Source organism: Xiphias gladius, chromosome 24 (genome assembly GCF_016859285.1).
Source record: "Xiphias gladius isolate SHS-SW01 ecotype Sanya breed wild chromosome 24, ASM1685928v1, whole genome shotgun sequence".
NCBI lineage: Eukaryota > Metazoa > Chordata > Actinopteri > Istiophoriformes > Xiphiidae > Xiphias > Xiphias gladius.
The window spans coordinates 5,327,906-5,345,866 of record NC_053423.1 but is presented as its reverse complement, the minus strand read 5'-3'; the positions used below and the strand labels follow the sequence as shown (position 1 = coordinate 5,345,866).

Here is a 17,961-nt window from a genome sequence, read left to right as displayed (position 1 = left end):
AAACAATATAAATACACTCTATGCCAAGTTGATCTTCGCTGTTCTTTTTGTAAAACCAGACATGGCCAAAATTCCCTGACATATTGGAGTGGACCCATGTGGAATGCCCAGATTTTCTAACCATTGGAAAATTTTAACCAGAAACTTTCAAGCCGTTGTATAATATCTGTTTATTATGCTTTGTGTTGACCTCAGGTGTCACATCTCTTCACATCTGTTAAGTGACTGGTTGTAACAGTGAAAAAAAAAAGAATGGATGAAATTAAAATTAAAAAAAGAATAATATTTCTCTAACCCAGGAACATTTTCTTCTCTCTAGCTCTGCTGATAGAAATATAAACCCCTCTAAATTTGCTGCAGGCAATTGTAGTGTTATGTTCTACCAGCTGAACTAGAATCAGGAGAAACCTGCAGCACATTAACGGCATCAGTTCTGCTCAGCGTTGATAACTGTCATTAGCTTCAAAGTCTAATCTCCTTGCGTTTCCTATAAAATGTCTATTAAACGTCTGTACAGAACATTACACTGAATGCATTCTACAGCAGCCGCGGCCCAGTTTGATTATCACAATCCTCCCAGTGCGGAATCATTACAGATTCTTCAGATTTTCAAAGACACGTTGCATTCACATCCTGCGGCCTGCTCCTTGCAGGACTCTGAGCTGTCCCAGGTGTCACTCTATATCCCCGGTTAGGCTTCACCTAATGAAGCTCATTGCCTGGCATCGGGAAATACGGCCATTGAATGCTGCTAAGCAACAGGCACTCGCACTGTAAGCAATAAAATCACCTCTCCAGAGAAACTGACACCACTTGGCCTGGTGTGCCCCGCTGCCTCTCTACAGGATATAACAGGGATATGCTTTGCTCCAGTCAGAAGGTCATCTCAAACTGATGGCTCTGGTATTTATTTTTTGCAAGATGGAGACGTGGGATAATGGTCCCAGCTGGTGTGTGATTATGCTGAACCCCGGCAGCCGGGCAGCCTTCAGTAATGGTCAGCTAGTCACCTCTTGGCTCCATGCTACAGCGTCTTTGTCACGTGGCCTCTCAAGGCTGAAGAAACCGAACAGGCTGTATCTGGCTGTCCCGTGTTCCACCTTTACCTTTGTTCAGTATACTTCACATCCCTTTTTCGTGGCAGTTACTTCTGCAGTGGATCAGCCTTCCTAATACACATGCAATAACTTGAAACCAATCAAGCCTTTTATTTACATGAATTATCATATATATGTCTCAATTACTTTTGCACAAACTGACCCACCAGCATGCATAATGTTGCAGCTATCACACAACTGAGCAGGCTCAAAGAGCCCATGTTGCATATCATGTTCCTAAATAATAATTAACCTGCACATTATATTCCTTTTATTTATCATGTATTGATCATCATACTATTAAGATCAAACTGTTTGCCCTCAGGAACAGCAATGGCATTTTAGAACACAACCTGCAGGTGATGCTTTGAGAACTGTAGCTGTCATTCTGCTGGTTTATCTGCTTTTTGCCAACCTATGTAATTCTACTGTCACTGTGTTATCACACCGTATTTGTTTTCCAGCCTCCGGGGGTACTGGATTTAGTATAAGAGACACTACTCATGTATCAAAAATGCTAACAGACCACACACTGTGCACAAGCCGCCGACGCTGATTTCATGCTGCTGTTCCGTGGCAATAACTCATACAGGAGACCACACACTCCCACTCTTTGTACAGATGGAATAAAGTGGTTGTGATAAGACCGTGTGGGAGTGCATTACCGTGCAGCGCTGCAGAGGGAAGATGATTGTCAGGGTCCAGCAGGAGAGAATTAACAGCAGGTGGTGGGGATGGAGTAGTAGTGGTCATTTGCACTCTTACTATACCTGCTGACAAATTACATAGGATGCCCTGGAGTTTTATGTGCAGGTGATTTAAGAGAATAAAATGTCAGAAAGGAAAATGAGACGAACCGGTGACTCTAGGAAAAAAGTATATGAACATAACAATAAGATGAGATGCAAATCCCTCTTGTGCCTGAGCTTCAAGGAAGAACACCCAGCAGCTTGGCAGCTGGGCACTGTGTCATGCTGACTCACAGCCTGGGGCGGCCATAGTGGATCAAAATGCGACTAACAGCCAAAGGATGCAGTGTCAACTTGATCCTCAGACTCCTGGGAAAAATCTGTTTCAGGTGCTGACGCTCAAAGGCCTTTAGTTATGACAGTGAAAGAACACAGATATCCTCACAATGCAAGGTACTTAAAGGATGGTGTTGTTCTATATTTTTTGTAAACAAATCCCTAAAAAGAACAAAAACAACAATGCATTACACCATCTCAGTACTTTCAGACTTCCCACGAATGCCCATTTGTTGCTACTTAGACATAAAATAAAGGAATCGTTTGACATTTTGGTTAATATGCTTATTTACGTTCTTGCCGAGAGTTAGATGACAAGATTGATATCACTCTCATATCCTTTAAGCATGGAGCGAGAGCCAGCAGACAATTGCTCACCATAGCATAAAGACGGGAGAAATTAACAAATATGCCTACCAGCACCTCTGAATCTCATAATTAACACATATCTTGTTGTATTCATTTTTATAAAAACAGAAAGGCAAAAACGACAAGACGGTGATTTAGGAAGCATTACATGATGTTACCTGACCATAGAGAGCCAAAGTGAGACCAGAACTCCAGGGTTTTGTTCCAGAAATAAGAAAACCTCTCTCCGAATCCCTCTGACATTTGTAATAATGCAGTTAACTAAAAATCCAAGCTTGGAACAAAGCTTTTCTCAACAGAATGTCGGGTGGTTCATTCTTGTCTCGATAAGGACAGCAATTTTTAGAAATATATATATATATATATAATTCTAAAAATTGCTGTTGCTGTAATTATATAATTTTGTTGTTTATTCAGTATTTCTTTTTTCAGCTGCCTTTAAAGAACACCATTTCCCATAATCCCTAGTTCTTCCGTGGCTAAATGTCAGAGTTCGAAAACAAAGGCAGGTCCATGAGCAAGTCAAGGGTTCATGGCTAGTTCAGACATGACTGAAGACAAGTTTTCAGATAGTGTCACCTGTTGTTGTCACCTTGATGTTGCAAGGCAACCAGCCGAGGAAAGCTGTTTCCCTCTGCCTCCAGCCATGATGCTAGGCTACACTAACCATCTCCGGGCTTCCAGCCCCATATTGCATAGACATGAGAGTGGTATCAATCTTCCTGTCTAACTCTGAGCGAGTGCATTCATTGGGAACTATTTTCAGCCGTGGATGAATAGATATTTGGCGCACTAGCGAGTATTTGCAGCATCAGGACATTTATGAAGGGTTTGAATCAAAATAGTCCCTGTGTTTTTTTCATAAAGAAAGACAATGCCACCCAGCGCCAACACGACAGCATCGTTACAACATAATCCAACGAGGCAAGAAAAACGAGGAGTCAGAAGACAGTTTGTACACAAGCAACAGGCTAGCTAGATACTCGAAACCACTTTGTTTGGAGATAAAACTGAAAGTGAGCCCAACCCAAAATGTTGGTTATAATAAATGGATTAATGGTTAAACAAACCGTTTGGGTCATAATTTTATCACTTGCCACTGTTTTCGTTTTTTTTGTCTGATCATCCTGCTAATCAGGTTTCTTGGCTGACATTGCAGCTTTCCCAGATTCCCAACTAACTTTGCGAATACAGTGTTATTACAGCCGATAATAATGATGAAAGACTATGAAAATAAGGCCCAATTTGACTGACTTTAATTTCCCTTTAGAGTGAAGCCCTAAAATGTAGACTTGCTCATACTAGAGTCGGGTATATCTCTATTGGCAACGAATGAGTTTCAGCTCATGAACAAGAATTATCCATAAAGCTTCCTTCCTTATATATTCAACAGCATTTGAGGTATGAATTTAAATGTCTTGCAGTGCATGGTTATGTCACTATTTGATACAGTTGTGTTAGTGCAGTTAAGAAACTGATACCATCTTGTCTCATATATAATGCATGCATTATAAAGATAAGAGCCCATATCAGCATTTTAAAGAAAATGACTGCATTCAATTTTTGTATAGTTAATAAGCAGACCCCATTGCAGTGGGTGTGCTTCATGCTGTTTTGACTTTAATGAAAAGTCACGAGAGTCATGTCATATACGATACTGGCCAATCCCATTTCTAAGCTAGATTTAGTGATGTAGTTATTAATGTCCTGCAGTACATTGGCACAAACTTTTCTCTTCCTTGATCACTCTGTCTATCAAATATGACACTTACATTGGCAGTAGGTGGCGGTACATTGAGCCAGGATGGTATAAGGTGTGCTTGTTCTTTTAACTGCAAAGTGCAGGAGTTCAATGTGCACGTTTGCTAGAACTGCTGGAACAGCTGCATTGAATAACATAAATTTTCTAGCATTTTGATGTTTCTGGCAACTAGAATTTCAGAGATCCTGACAAGACATTTGAACTGCTTGGTCACTGTGATAAACCCTCATAGATATACTTTACAGTAAATCATTCTAGTTATCCTCGGAATATATCTTCATTTCTCACGGATTTCTCCCTCTATCTTCGACTCTCCCGCAACATTCTACCTCAATTTTCTTCTTCAGCGTTCGGCTAATATGACCCTTCTCTGCAATCTGCTTAAAAAGGACACCACCTGGACCTAGGCCCCCCAACTACAAAGAAGCACTATGGTTCATCAAGCAATGGCCCAACTCCACTCTACACTCACACTGGCTCACTTGAGGCTGGTTGAGCCCACTGTGCTTGTCGCTCTGCTCAGCTTTGTCTGTGCTGGAGTGGAACAGCCATTTGCTACCACTTGAATACTTTAAGAAACTGAGTACTAGAGGAGGCCTCTTGCTGGCCTGTGAGCATTTGAACACGTTTATCTCTATGGTAGAGGCTTCTTCTCTTCACACAGATGAGAAGACATACAACATGGTCACAAGCCATCGACATTGTTGTGATGGATAATATCAGTGGCCCAGTGCAGAGTAGTAGTACTAACAATGACGGAGGGAAGCAATAACAACAATACAGTCTAGTGAAGCTAAAATCTGTTCTGCCTGTTTATTTAAGATAACCTACGTTTGCGAGCTGCGTCTTCATCTCTTGTTGTAGCCTCGTGGCTCCCCCCTGCCTCAGCCCCAGGCTAGTTGCTGTCTCAAGGAAGATACCTCTTCAAGATGACTGACAAGTGGTGAGCCAGGAATTAGACTGACTTGAGGAGAGAACAGCAGGATTTACAAACGCACGTCCTGCCTAGAGGTGAGGCGTTAGATACCGTAGCTCTGAAGGTCCTAGCTCCAGGTGAGATGTGTGGCTTATCTCGGCTGCTATGGATGAACATTTTCATATGCCATTCAGACTTCTCAGCAAAGCTGTAACATTCCTGACTTGAATCAGGAGAAGAAATGCAGAACTCTTTTTGTAGTTCAAGCCTTAGTATGAAGTTTCAAGTAAAATTCTATTTTATTACAGTTTGGGGCTTAATTTTTAATAGTTTTGCTCACCATTTCTATTACTTATGACATTAAAAATTAAATTAGACATGTTGTGCAGCCCACCTACCTGTGCAATTATACATCCATATACAGTACCCTTAAATACTTTTTAAGCACTTTAATACTTATACATTTATCATTTTTATTTTTGAGAGTTTTCCTTTATATTTCGGTTTTTTAGCTCAAAGTTGGACCATGATGTCAGTGATGTGTGTGTTTACAACTGACCGTTTGGGTCATTATTTTTAACTTTTAAATTTGTTTTCTGTTCCAAATACATTTGGTCTCTGTCAGCAAAAAAGTCGTTACAATGCTGTGTACCAGATTTCATGGCAGTCATTCCAACAGCTGTCTAGATATTTCACTGAAAGCCAAAAATGTCAACATACTGATAGTGCCAGAAAACAAGTCAGGAGATGACCAAAGTACCCAAACCACGAATGTCTGAACAAAATTTCATGGCAATTCATTTCGTACATGTTGAGATAGTTTAGTCTGGTCCAATACAGTGGACCGACCAACCAACACTGCCAACCCTAAACAGAATGGTCAAAACCAAAGCAGCAGAGGCCAAGATAACTTGATTTTTAGTCTCTTGCACTGGTCGAGCTCCAAAAACTCTGGACCCTTCATTTCCCATAATGCCGAGATAATTATGTTAACAGAAATTATGACATCATGAGGGTTATTTTCTCAGACTTCAAAAAGCTCCCTTCAGAGCTGCAGACGAAATTATATGTGAAGTGTCTTCACAAGCTGAGTAGTATTTCTTATGACAAGTAAACTGACTTTGATGTGTAAAATCGGAAGAGTGCCCCTTTAACATGAAGACCTTTATATCTCTCATTTGGGTTAATAATATCTCATGTCATTTGTTTTTTCAGGATAAAAGCTACAGGAGCAAACTGTGCTGCATTGAGGGACTTTGTGTGCACAGTTTACCCTCAGAGCGGTGAAAACAGACCAGCCAGCTCCAGAGAAGTGACTCCCACAGAGAGCAACAGCACCACGGGAACACATTCTCATCGATCTGTGTGGAGACCTCCATCAAGCTCCCGGTAGGACACACTGGCAAAGGGAAAATAATCTACTGGCTACAAAGTGCAACTAGGGTAAACGCCTCAAATCATTTTTCAATAAGCAGCAGTCAGACAGTATATTAACAACTCTCTTGTTTTGAGAAAAAAAAGGCGAGTACAAATTCATCCAACATTAGTTGGAATTACAGCAGGCTGCCAAACATCAAGGTGTTCATTTAAGGTGTCTCACAAACTGGCAACATGGAAATAAAACCTCAAGTGAACAAAACTGCTAAACACTTCAGAAACACTGATTGATCAAATTTGCTGGATACTTCCAGGTAATAGAACAACAGAGGAATCTTCACTAATTTAGGAAATAGTCCTGCTTGTTGTTTTAATTACTGTTCCATCATTCCACATAAGTCTTTAAACGAAAGCCATGTAATACTGCAACACATTCATACAGTTCACATTCATCAAAAACCCTGAGCTTATGATTGGTCAAATGAATTAAAACAAACATTAATGCATCGTACTTTAAATGATTTTAAAGTGGGGCAAATACTGTATGTGCTTTTTCAGGTTGTGAGATGAAATAATAAGTCCATCCATGAAATAATAAATTAAAGGAAAAGTTTTCCATTTTGAGAAATATGCTTATTCATATTCTTGCTGAGAGTCAGATGAGAAGATTAAATACCACTCTCGTGTCCGTACGGTAATTATCAAGCTACTGCCAGCAGCCATGAGTCATCAGCTTAGCTTAGCTTAGTTTAGCATAAAGACAGGAAACAGGGAAACAGCTAGCATGGTGCCGCACACAGGTTTAAAAAATCCACGTACGTGCAGCCCTGAAACCCACTAAATAAGACATTCCATCCGTACAAAGAACGAGGAGTAAAAACGACTACAGCTGAGGCTGAAGGGAAAGTCATTAGTTTTACAGATGTTAGCTCATAAACAAACATATTGGACAAATTAAAAAAAACTGACCTGATAATGGCACTAGATGAAAAGTCAGGCGATCAACTAAGTTATTACAATTCATATTTAAGGAACCATGGATGTGTGTACTAAATTTCATTTAACAATTCAATAGTTGCCTCAAGGTTTCACTCAAAACCACAAATGTCAACCTCATGCTGGCGCCAGAGGAAAAGTCTGGGATCGACAAAGTCGGTAGGATTCATCCTCTGGGAACCTGTACAAAATTTTTTGCGCCAATCCATCTCGTAGCTGTTGAGATGTTTCAGTCCGGACTAGAGTGTCGGATGGACAGACCAAATTTGCCAGGTATAGAGCCACAGTGCTAGTGTGGCTTAAAAAAGTAACTAGCAAGGTGTCCATCTAAAAATAATGTCCAGCATACATTGCATGATTTACAGAGCTCACTGTGAAATCTCAGTGATCTATAATTTAAAACTTAGTGAAATAAAAGCATATACTAGATAGCAAAGTAAGTGAGGGGGGAAAAAATGTCTTTTTGTAACGTCTGTGGACTGATCCTTTAACGCGATGTCTCAGAAATATCCACAAGGAAGCTTCGCTACGATTAGTTATGAGTCCAGGAAGCGTTAGTGTTTCACTTTCACAGAGGAGGTTGCTGTGTGGTTTAGAAAAAAGGTAAACTGGGTTCATGTCGCATTGCCTATGATATGATGAGCTGAGAAGTGTGTTTTCTATCAAGTCATCTAGTTTATTCATTTGTTTTGCTAAGAGGACTACTAAAGTCTTGCCAGTGAAAAACAGCTCCATGGAATTTAAAAATTTCTCTTTTAATCAGAGCAGCTTTAACCAGACCATAAAAAAACATGACACAAGCCATTAATCATTATAAACAGTACATGTATACACCTATTATGAGAAAATAACCTGGATTTAAAATTTGTTTTATTTACTGATGCTTGCGAAAAGATGCCAAGAAATCCTGTGTCCTGGATGTATCGGAGATTTACCTAATCCATACTAAGTAATGGGTAACCCAGGGTATTACAGCCCATATTGCATCAGGAACATTCAGATGAGTAAGTGGGGTTATTGACCATCCTGGTGTTTGTGCTTTTTGATGTTGCAAAGGGGGCATGAAAAAAGGGACACTAACCAAGCTGGAGAAGCCTCAACAGGTTCTGATGCAAAGGAGAAAATATAATCTATAGTGATATTGTACATCCAGATCTACAATCAATTCTTGTCAGGATGCAGTGTCGAAAGACAATCTGCTTTCCCCTATCCCACTTTACTCATACACACACACACTGTAAACACATGGCAATAACTGTCCACATGCTTCACATGCTCCACCAAACAGCCCCTGTTAAGATTACAGTGTGCCTTGCCAACCAGAGGATGAAAACTGAGCAAAGGCTAAGTGCAGCTTGTAGCAGCCTGTGGCCTGTGTGGAGTAGCAGACAAATCACAGAGAACCCTATTGTATGCCCTACCCTAACCCCCATAGGCACCATATTATTTCCTTGCTTGAATCAAATATGTTTCTTATGTTGCATCTAAGTGATATACAAAATGCTTCTCTGTGCCGTGAAACCGACGGGGTTTTAACCAGACAATGTTGGGCAGGACTGGAGGGTAAACACACATGAACACCTATTTATTTTGTAGAATACAAGAATAAAAATCACATGAATCATAATAAATAACCCCAGCTGTTTTACAGGAAAAACAAGCAGAACTTGATGCTTCTCTTAAAGTATGATTTATGATGTACAACGAGAGACACCAACTGGAAGTCTTACTTTATCAACCTTTTTGTCCACCATTGTATGATTTAAAAATATGATAAGTCAGACACTCTAAGATGACTTTTTTGGAATAATTTGATTCATAACGCACTCTCTTTGAGTGGAGTCTTCCTAAAGGCACATAAACTGGTTTTAATGTGTGACCACGAGTCAAGAAATCCTGCAGGAAGATGTGCTCCAAGTGGCAGTTGCTGTGCAGCGTAATGGAAACTGTGACTGGCACAACAGGTACAGAGACAAGACATCTGACTCATCTTCACAAAGCGCTTTCAGAGGACAGGTGATGAATTTATCTGTGAGCACAGTGCCCACTGGTATAGCACTACAAGATAGTAGCACGTTCTTGTCTCATTGTGGGCAGGAGGTGTCCAGGGGTAAAATGTTACTATGTATCACATTAAAGCTGCACTAATCAATACTTTTCTCATCAGCAGATCATATGACTCTATCTAATATGAAAGGAGTTGCTCCTATTGACAAACCCAACTCTGCTGTTACTCTCAGCTCTACAGAGCGTTTTTAGCATTTTCAGGTCGTAGTGTGGGTTTTCAGGCCCACAAGCTCAAACTGTTGGCAAGGTAAACTTGCAAATCTTTCACTTAAGAGTTGTTGGAGAACAAAACAGAACTAAAGTGAGAGTGAATATTGGACTCAGATATGTCAGTTGGCCAGAAACACAAATTCAAATTAATGCTCAGGTTGCTCCGTAACTGTTGATTGTGTAAATAGGCAAATGGTTGCTAGCATGTCAGATGTTGTGTCCTCAGTTTGTTCTGCTAAAAAAAAAAAAATTAATCAGTGCAGCTTTAATGCTTAATGAACTCCTGTTCCATTTTTATATAAGTGGAATTTTAATACATACATTTACATTATTTTCTATTTCTGTAACCTTTAAAAGTCTAAATGCCACTTTTACTCGGCTCTATGTTTGTTCCATGATTGTTATTCTCTTTTCTTTTTCTGCTCAGGCTTTCACTGCTCATGCTAACCAAGGACTGCTATGCTAATATGTTACTTTGACTATTTTTTTCACTGGCCTCAGGTGTGTACTGTTCCGTATCTGTTTGCCATTACATCTGCCTGATATTGCCCTTTTACTGAATACGACGTATTCAGGGATTAAAGGTCTCCATCGCTTAAACAGATTTCCGTCAACTGGATCCCAGAGAGGCCATGTATGAGCAGAGCCAGGCGGCTCTCTACGCTCACTACGCAAGGGCCCCACCACCCCCTCGTGTCAAAGCGGGTGTCAATGTTTACAACTTCGATGAGAGGATGACAAAATGCTTTTTCATATGTCTGATATGTTTGATTTAGACACAGAATTTTAATGTTTTAAATTGTGTTTTTAATTCTGTGCTGGGCATAAATGTACTGTTGCAGTCTGGGAGATTGGCTGCTCCATTATTCAATAGAAATACAATAGGTACAACCCACAAATGGAATTCAGTCAGGAAAAAAGGCTGCAAAACCGTGACAAATCAGTAGTTTGTCCATGTCTTGACAGAGGAAAGCTCTGACGCGCAGCAAAGGTCCACAACACAAACAATCGCACCCGTAGACTTTCCAACGTACAGCCAATCGTAATGTATGACGTCATCTGTAAATGCAGGACCCCGAGCAAATCTGGTACCTACATGGGCTTTCGTGCTACGGGACTTAGGAATCGCACTGCCAGGTGATTTGGGTTAGCCAGCATGGACGGACTTTTACCTCGATGTATTGGAGATCGATTAAACTGTCAAAAAAAAAACTCAGCAACATGAAATAGGGTGAAACAGCATGCCTTTTAGTTTGTGGTGCAAAAAAAAATCTAACAGCCAGGTGGGTATTGCCTGGTATTCCTCAAGAGAACTTAGTATGGCAATAATGGCAAAAAAGTGGTGGCATTAGAGAACTGCAGCAATGGTTATGCGTGGGGTGGTGCTGGAATCTCATAATTTTACTTGTTAGCAGGTGTCGAGGGCTCAGGGTGTGTACACGCCCTAATGTGGGGGCCCCCTCTGTAACTTGTTCTTCAAATTGTAGATGTGGAATATGTGCGGACCCGGAAAAAATAATCCGTCAACATTTTTTTTTCTCCAATCCCTGTGAATTAGTCAATTTGATATTCATGAACAGAGTGCAGGAAGTTCCAGCTGCAAAAAACAGCCAATTAATTTTAAGTCTCAGAACACTTTTTTAATTAAATTTATGTTTCTAGCAAATATATTGTTCATTAAAAAGCAATTATGTTTTGACTGCCTCTTAATACGACCTTAAAGTGCTACTCACCCCGATTAAACGTCATAATTCTGGGTTTCAGGAAGAGTGTGTCTGATGTTTTGGTACAGCACAGCATTTTAAAGTGGTTTTGCCATAATGATTTACACATTCAAAGAAAAAAATATCACTGGTCTCGGTCTTCAAAAGTCCAATTTCAATCGTATCTTATGCCGCATATCTACTGCATATACACATGTTGATATTTCCAGACATTTAACAAAGATGACTTTCACCTTTTAAGCTGTCTTTAGTCTCCTAGCAACACGAGCGACTCAACACTGTGAGAAGGGGACGTGTGTATACACACACTACTGCATGCTGTAGATAGATGCTTTTCTCCGTCTAAGCAGTTTCGCTGAGAACACCTTGCCCTCCCCACACGCTGTCATCGCTAAGTGTAACATTCGGTGCAATTAGTCGCAGGAATTAATAGAGTCAACTTGCAGGTCAGTCTGGATGGAGGGGTGCTGGGGAGGGTATGTGGGGAGTGCTCCCAACCTCATCATGGCAACCGAGATGGGCCCCTCAAGACAGCTGCTCTGACATGTGCTGAGAGGATCGCAGCTGGGCCCCAGGTCTCCGACCTCCGGCCCGTTTCTCTCATGCTCGCACAGTTTACGGACGTGTAATGATAATGAGGATGAGCATCTGATCGTGGATTACCACCAGGAGCTCCCTACAACTGAATATTTCACTTTGCTTATCCTGTGATCAATTAAAGGCAGGTGAGGCCTCAGGCTGTAGATTATGAATGCTTTAGTCCCCTATGAGAAAGTGCGGATCCTCAGTTGAAATTGCAGGCCTGAGATTCAGCCTTTTTCATACTGCAGCTACTGCTGCTATTACCAGAACTCTTACTGCTGCCACTTCCCCCGCTATTACAACTGCTGCTACTTTTACATCTAGTACTACATGTTTCAATGACAGTGAAGTTATACTCTATCTGTCTGCCATTGCATCTGCCTGAGTCAAAGAGAAGAATTCTGGTACGAATCTCTACTGCTCTAGAGAGCCTCATTCAGTCTTTAAGAAGGCTGACACTGTGTTTTAAATGTTACCTCAATTAAAAATAAGCTTATCTCGCCCATCTAGAAGCAATATAGCTCTACTTACACACTTAAGTAGTAAGTTATTGGGGTATTGAGGCAGATTTTTTGAAAAACAGGTTGTGTGAGCTGTGCGATTTGCGAGAAGCGGAAAGTGAGCCCCATTTTCTTTGCACACTGTGATGATTTAAGAGTCTCAATTTTTCCATGCAATTTCGCAACAAAACCCTGAAATATTCTGCTGTAGCCTACAAATGATCAAAATGTGGAAGGATTTTTTTTTTGTTTTTTTTTTTTGATGTGTTCAAGTTTGTTTACTCTGTCTCAAGTTAGTCAAGATAGCAAGTTGTCTCAAGACAATATGGCTGTTTAATATTTATACAGTACATGTTTTTGCAGTGGTTTCTGGTCAGTGTCTCAAAATCTGATAGTAAAAATGATTTCAATGGTTTTTCTTTATTTTGTGACTGTTTGCAGTATTGTTGTATGTATATGCAGCATAGTGGATCTGGCTTATTATAATTTGAGGCGTCTTGTAAGGCCACGCAGGCTGGCACAGGCAGGCTGCTGCTGCCATTACTACTACTACTAAAACTGCCAGTACTGCTACTTCTACTATGTCTACAACTACATTACGGTCAAACGTTTTTAGAACACCCCAGTTTTTTTTTCTGTTTTTTATTGACATTTCAGCAGCTCAAGTCCAGTGACAAACCTTAAATGGTACAAAGCTCAACTGCCCAAGGTTAAAAAAAAAAGAAAAAAAGTCACGTACATTTCACGGAGACCAGGCCTTTTTCTGGTTAACGCACTTGCAGCTTTCCTGCAGCAATAGAAGTAAATGAAGCTTTGAACGTTAATGCAAACAATGATTACTTACACACCCTCTGTCTGCACAAAGCAAGTGGCAATTGCTACTGATAAACATTATATTTACACTGTAGTTTTACCCTCCCCTTTTATATTTTCATCACGTTATTCTCTTGCGCCAGCTAATTGTAATTTATGAAAATAGGATCTGCCTCTCAGTAGAGACACTCCACCCAATGTAGAGTGTCTCACTGCGGTGTCCGCCAAAGCCCTTCCACTACAGCTTCAGTACGCCTCTCGATATATTCTCCAAGTCGTTGGAACTCTACCGGAGGGACGAACTCTGTCCTTCCGAAAGATGTTCAGCTCTTCAGCGTTATCATGACTAAATAATGATGATAATGTGTGTGGCTCAATGCTCCTCTGTGCACATGCACTGTTGGCTCTTACAGCACTGTGGTGAATTCTATTGCAAATTTTGTCCTGCAGTATTTGGCCTTTCATGTGATTTATTTCTATTGTAAATGTACACATCCGGCAGCGAGCGCCAGCGTGTGGAACCACATATCTTAATAGACATCTTTGTATCTTATTTTTACAGTCCCACAGGATGACACTAAATTTAATTAGTTTCAACAAACAGCTCATAGTTGACACAGTCCAAATTGTTTCTTTATCTTTGCAGTTTCATTTTGCACAAAGCTAGTTTTTCAGTTCTTTCACTTTTAGTGGCTGAAATAATTATTTGAAAATCTGTTGATACAGCGCAGAAGAACAAATCTGGTTTCATTTTTGCTACGAGGAAAATCTCTTTCAAAGGAATTAACAGCTGAGAGTATGTTTGAGTAGGGCCTTCCAATCGTCAAATCAAAGCCGCACTGCCTACGGACCTCCATGGCTGGGTCAAAGACTACCTGCAAATAACTCATAGCCATGGATTTAACCAGTGCCAGACGAAATGGCTCGACCTTATGAAGCCTGGATGATCCGAAAGAAGAAAAAAAATCACAAGAAAAGATATAAAACCGACATCCATTTGTTTTCCTGCGATTGTCTAAACTTCAAGAAAATTCCATCTGTCCCGAACTTAGTGTTAACATCACTGACAGTACCTCCTTGCTAAGATAGGACTGCACGCTGTTGAATCTCATGATGGCCACGACTTTGGAAAATTCTGTTCATTCCTGGATATATATATATTTTTTTTTGTATAAACATTTCCTCGATTTTTATAGCTAGTTACCTCTTGTTTTTCGATAAACGGAAGCGTAGACATACTGCTGGCCAGCAGGAAATCTGGACCATTTCCTCACACTAGAGATGGGGGATGTGGTTAAAGGATAAGGCTGCTGAAATTCTCAGATTTTGTTGGCGTCACTGCATTAGTCCATCTCCCAATGTTTTCCAACTTGCCAAGCTTTTTTTCTGTCGCCCTCAGCCCCAAGCTCATTGGTTCTTACTGAAGACGTACGTCTTTAGCAACGAGGCTAGGTGACCTCCTTAAACAGCTGGCCACTGTAGTTTCTAGCAGATGTTACTCAGACAGGAGTAGAGAGTGCATTTGTTGGCGACTCCCCTCGGCTGCAGATTACACGCTACACATTTGGCGCTCTATAGCAGCAGAATTGTGTATTTGGGATTGAATCTAAATGAACTACAGTGCCCGTGTTCATCATGACAAAGGAACAAGTCACCAATCCAGCTCTGTGGCACAGTGGACTGTGATATATCAGGCTTTGGTTAAACAGACTATACTTGGCAGTACGAACAGTTTGTTGTTGGTTTATGTTCTTTTCGTGGGGTTTGTAGACGATAAGAAAAGTATAGAAAATCACCAAATCTACCCTTTAAGACGAGCTCAAATGATATTACATTGGCTGTGGAGTACTTTTTTGTCAATATCACAATGGAAAGAGTGTTTTTCCAACTTGATCCAAGTGACAATATGTCAAATAATCAAGTTGATGTTCAATGCAGTGAACTGTGTTCTGCTGTTGCTTTACATCAGACAAAACCCTGCAGGAATTCGTTTTGTTGGATCTCAATCCCAATTTTGCTGAGAATCATTCATTTGGAACAGCAGAGTTTCAGGGAGTGATGAGACGGTGCCATTTGATATCTCCACTGGAAGTCGGTAAACCCTAATGTTACCTCCCAACAGTTTCCACCACAAACTGCAGGCCTGCTTTCCCGAGTCATTCGCTTCGCTGAGGTGTGTTTGTTAAAAGGAGTTAAACGTGGACCTACAAACAATGAAATGAAACTTTTGTAATCAACAGTGAACCTGACTATTTCTTTCCTCCTTTACTTCATTGCCGTCTCTTCCAGACACAGAAGAAGTTTTTGTTTCTCATCACTGTAGTGCTGAGATATATATCGTCTGTCCTCTCCAGCTCTCTGCTCCCGGGTGTACCCACATAAACGGGCAGTCAGCGAAGAGTGGTTCTTGTGCCTTTTGCAGGGACCGTCCCCTGAACTGCTGTTACCGCTGCCAAGAGTGTGATAGGGCCTAAAGAGCGTCCCGCTGCCTACGGAGGAGACACGGGCCGCGAACGCGAACGCGAGCACTCCACCTAGCGCGGATGTCACGAGGGCCCTCGTCGCCGTAGCCTGGAAACAACAGCGGAGCCACCGTCACCGCTCCGCGCAGCCGTCCCTTTCCCGTGTTGCCCGGCAAGAGCAGGCCGGCCCTGGCGCACTCGTGTCCCCCGGCTCGGGCTCCTTGTCTTGAGTCACACTGACTGACTTGCACGATGGAGGGAGGCGCGTCTCCGCGGGAAGAGGGGTCGGTTTCGAACGTCGGGCCCGGCACTTCCGCCTGAAAGGTCGAGTTCTAACTCGTCGGGTCGGGACGGTGTCGCGCACAGCAGAATGAATCCAATGAGCTCCAGCTCAACTCGCCGAGGCCTCATTCAGTGTGTGCGGTGGTGGTTAGAACGCAGAAGGGACGCGGGTCTGAACCAAGAGGAACTCGCGATGAAATGAACCTTTCTGGCGCAAGTGCATCCGCATCGAAACCGGTGTGATGTACGTTTCCCTGAACAAATGAAGAAGTAAATGCATGTGTGAAACCTGGACTGAGTAGTTTTTTAAGTTTGGGGTTTGTTTGTTTTCTTTTACAGTCAGCCGCTCTCGCAGTTCGCCCACCTTTCTGTCATTCACTGTCGCCAGTTGTGGTGCCGAAGGGCTCCGTCAGCGACCCCGCGACGTAAGGTGCGTCTAACCTGCGGGGTAAACATTAGCCAGGACGGTCAATGTCCGGAGCGGAAGGGGGGGGGGGGGGCAGAGGCGACGTCAGACGCCAGGCGGCGAGCTCCCGTCCCGCCTGCGGCTGAGGGGGAGCTGTCCTTTCAGCACCGCGGCGCCGCCTGCCGCTCTCACCGCCGCTCTCGGTCCGTCCCGCTCGCTCGCAGAGCCCCCCGTCCGTCCGACGGCCTCGCCTCGGGACGTCTAACACCCCGGGCCCCGGGTGACGCACCGCGAACAGCGCGCGTTGAATCGACAACGTGGGGGACAGGCTTCGTCTCCTGAGTGCGCCCGAGCGCGCCGGGCTACGTCACTCTTCCGTTTTCACACAGGTGATGCTTCGTGGAGTAAATCCAGACACTCTCGTGTTTGACCGCGATGTGACGAAGCCCCGTCCTCGCAGTAAAACTCCCTCCGGACCAACAGACACTGCTGCAACATGTGGCTTAAAAAAAAAACTTTACAGACTTGTGGCACAGTATAAGTGTTTGTCATCAGGGCCGGATTGTTTGTGGCTGCTCTGAATATGAACATGTGCTCCAGCGCAACCGCTGCCCACAGACCGTTTTCACTGCCTCGGAAATGTAAACCAGGTCCTGTTGCGCAACAGCGACTAGACACTGAGAAGCACCTGTAATGATCACGGAGGCTCGCTTACACTGCCGTCAGAGACTGGAGCTCATTAAAAGAGACTGAGACTTACCTATGGTGGTTATGACCGTGATGGCAAAGTAAAATGACCCTGCGAATTTCCACTGCACCCCGGCTCTGTGGGGCTCTGCCTCCATGATGATACTCTCCAGTTTGCGGTAATCATCCTCGCTGATGTTGTACTTGCCCTGGAGACGCTTCTCCTCGGCTTCCAGCTGCTCTTTCTCCCGCATCTCGAAGTCGGACTCCAGGGCGTCAAAGACGGCGGCCCCGACGAGCAGGTAGGTAAACGTGCAAATGATCAGGGACAAGGTCCGCACGTTTTGCCGCTTCATGGCCAACAGGAACCGGCGACCGAGGGGCTCATGTCCCCTCGGATACCTCGGGAAGGCGCAGCAAGCGTGGGGAAAGCCGTGTGGACAGCGCCTGGAGGCGGAGGCGCAGAAAGGTGCGCTCCGGTGACGGTGGCCGCGGTGGACGCCGGAGTCGGGGCAGCGTTGGAAATCCACCGCCTTGTGGTGACCCAGGCGACAAACCCCGAGATCCTGCTCCTGGTTCGCGGAGAGACACAAGAGACTGCTCGATCGCCGGGACCAGGAGCCCTGCAGCCGAGAGACCCTGCGCAAGACCTGCCCAAACCAAGTCCTCCCGGTGCGCAGTGCCAT

At 42.9% G+C, this 17,961-nt stretch overlaps 1 protein-coding gene across 1 annotated transcript in view; it reads right to left on the bottom strand.

The window, feature by feature from the left end:
- The window catches only part of kcnk9 (potassium channel, subfamily K, member 9), a 38,126-nt gene extending 20,165 nt beyond the window's left edge, over window positions 1-17,961 (bottom strand). Inside the window, exon 1 of the mRNA XM_040122310.1 lies at window positions 17,349-17,961. Within this exon, the coding sequence (XP_039978244.1) occupies window positions 17,349-17,961 (613 nt within the window). The remainder of the gene's footprint in view (window positions 1-17,348) is intronic.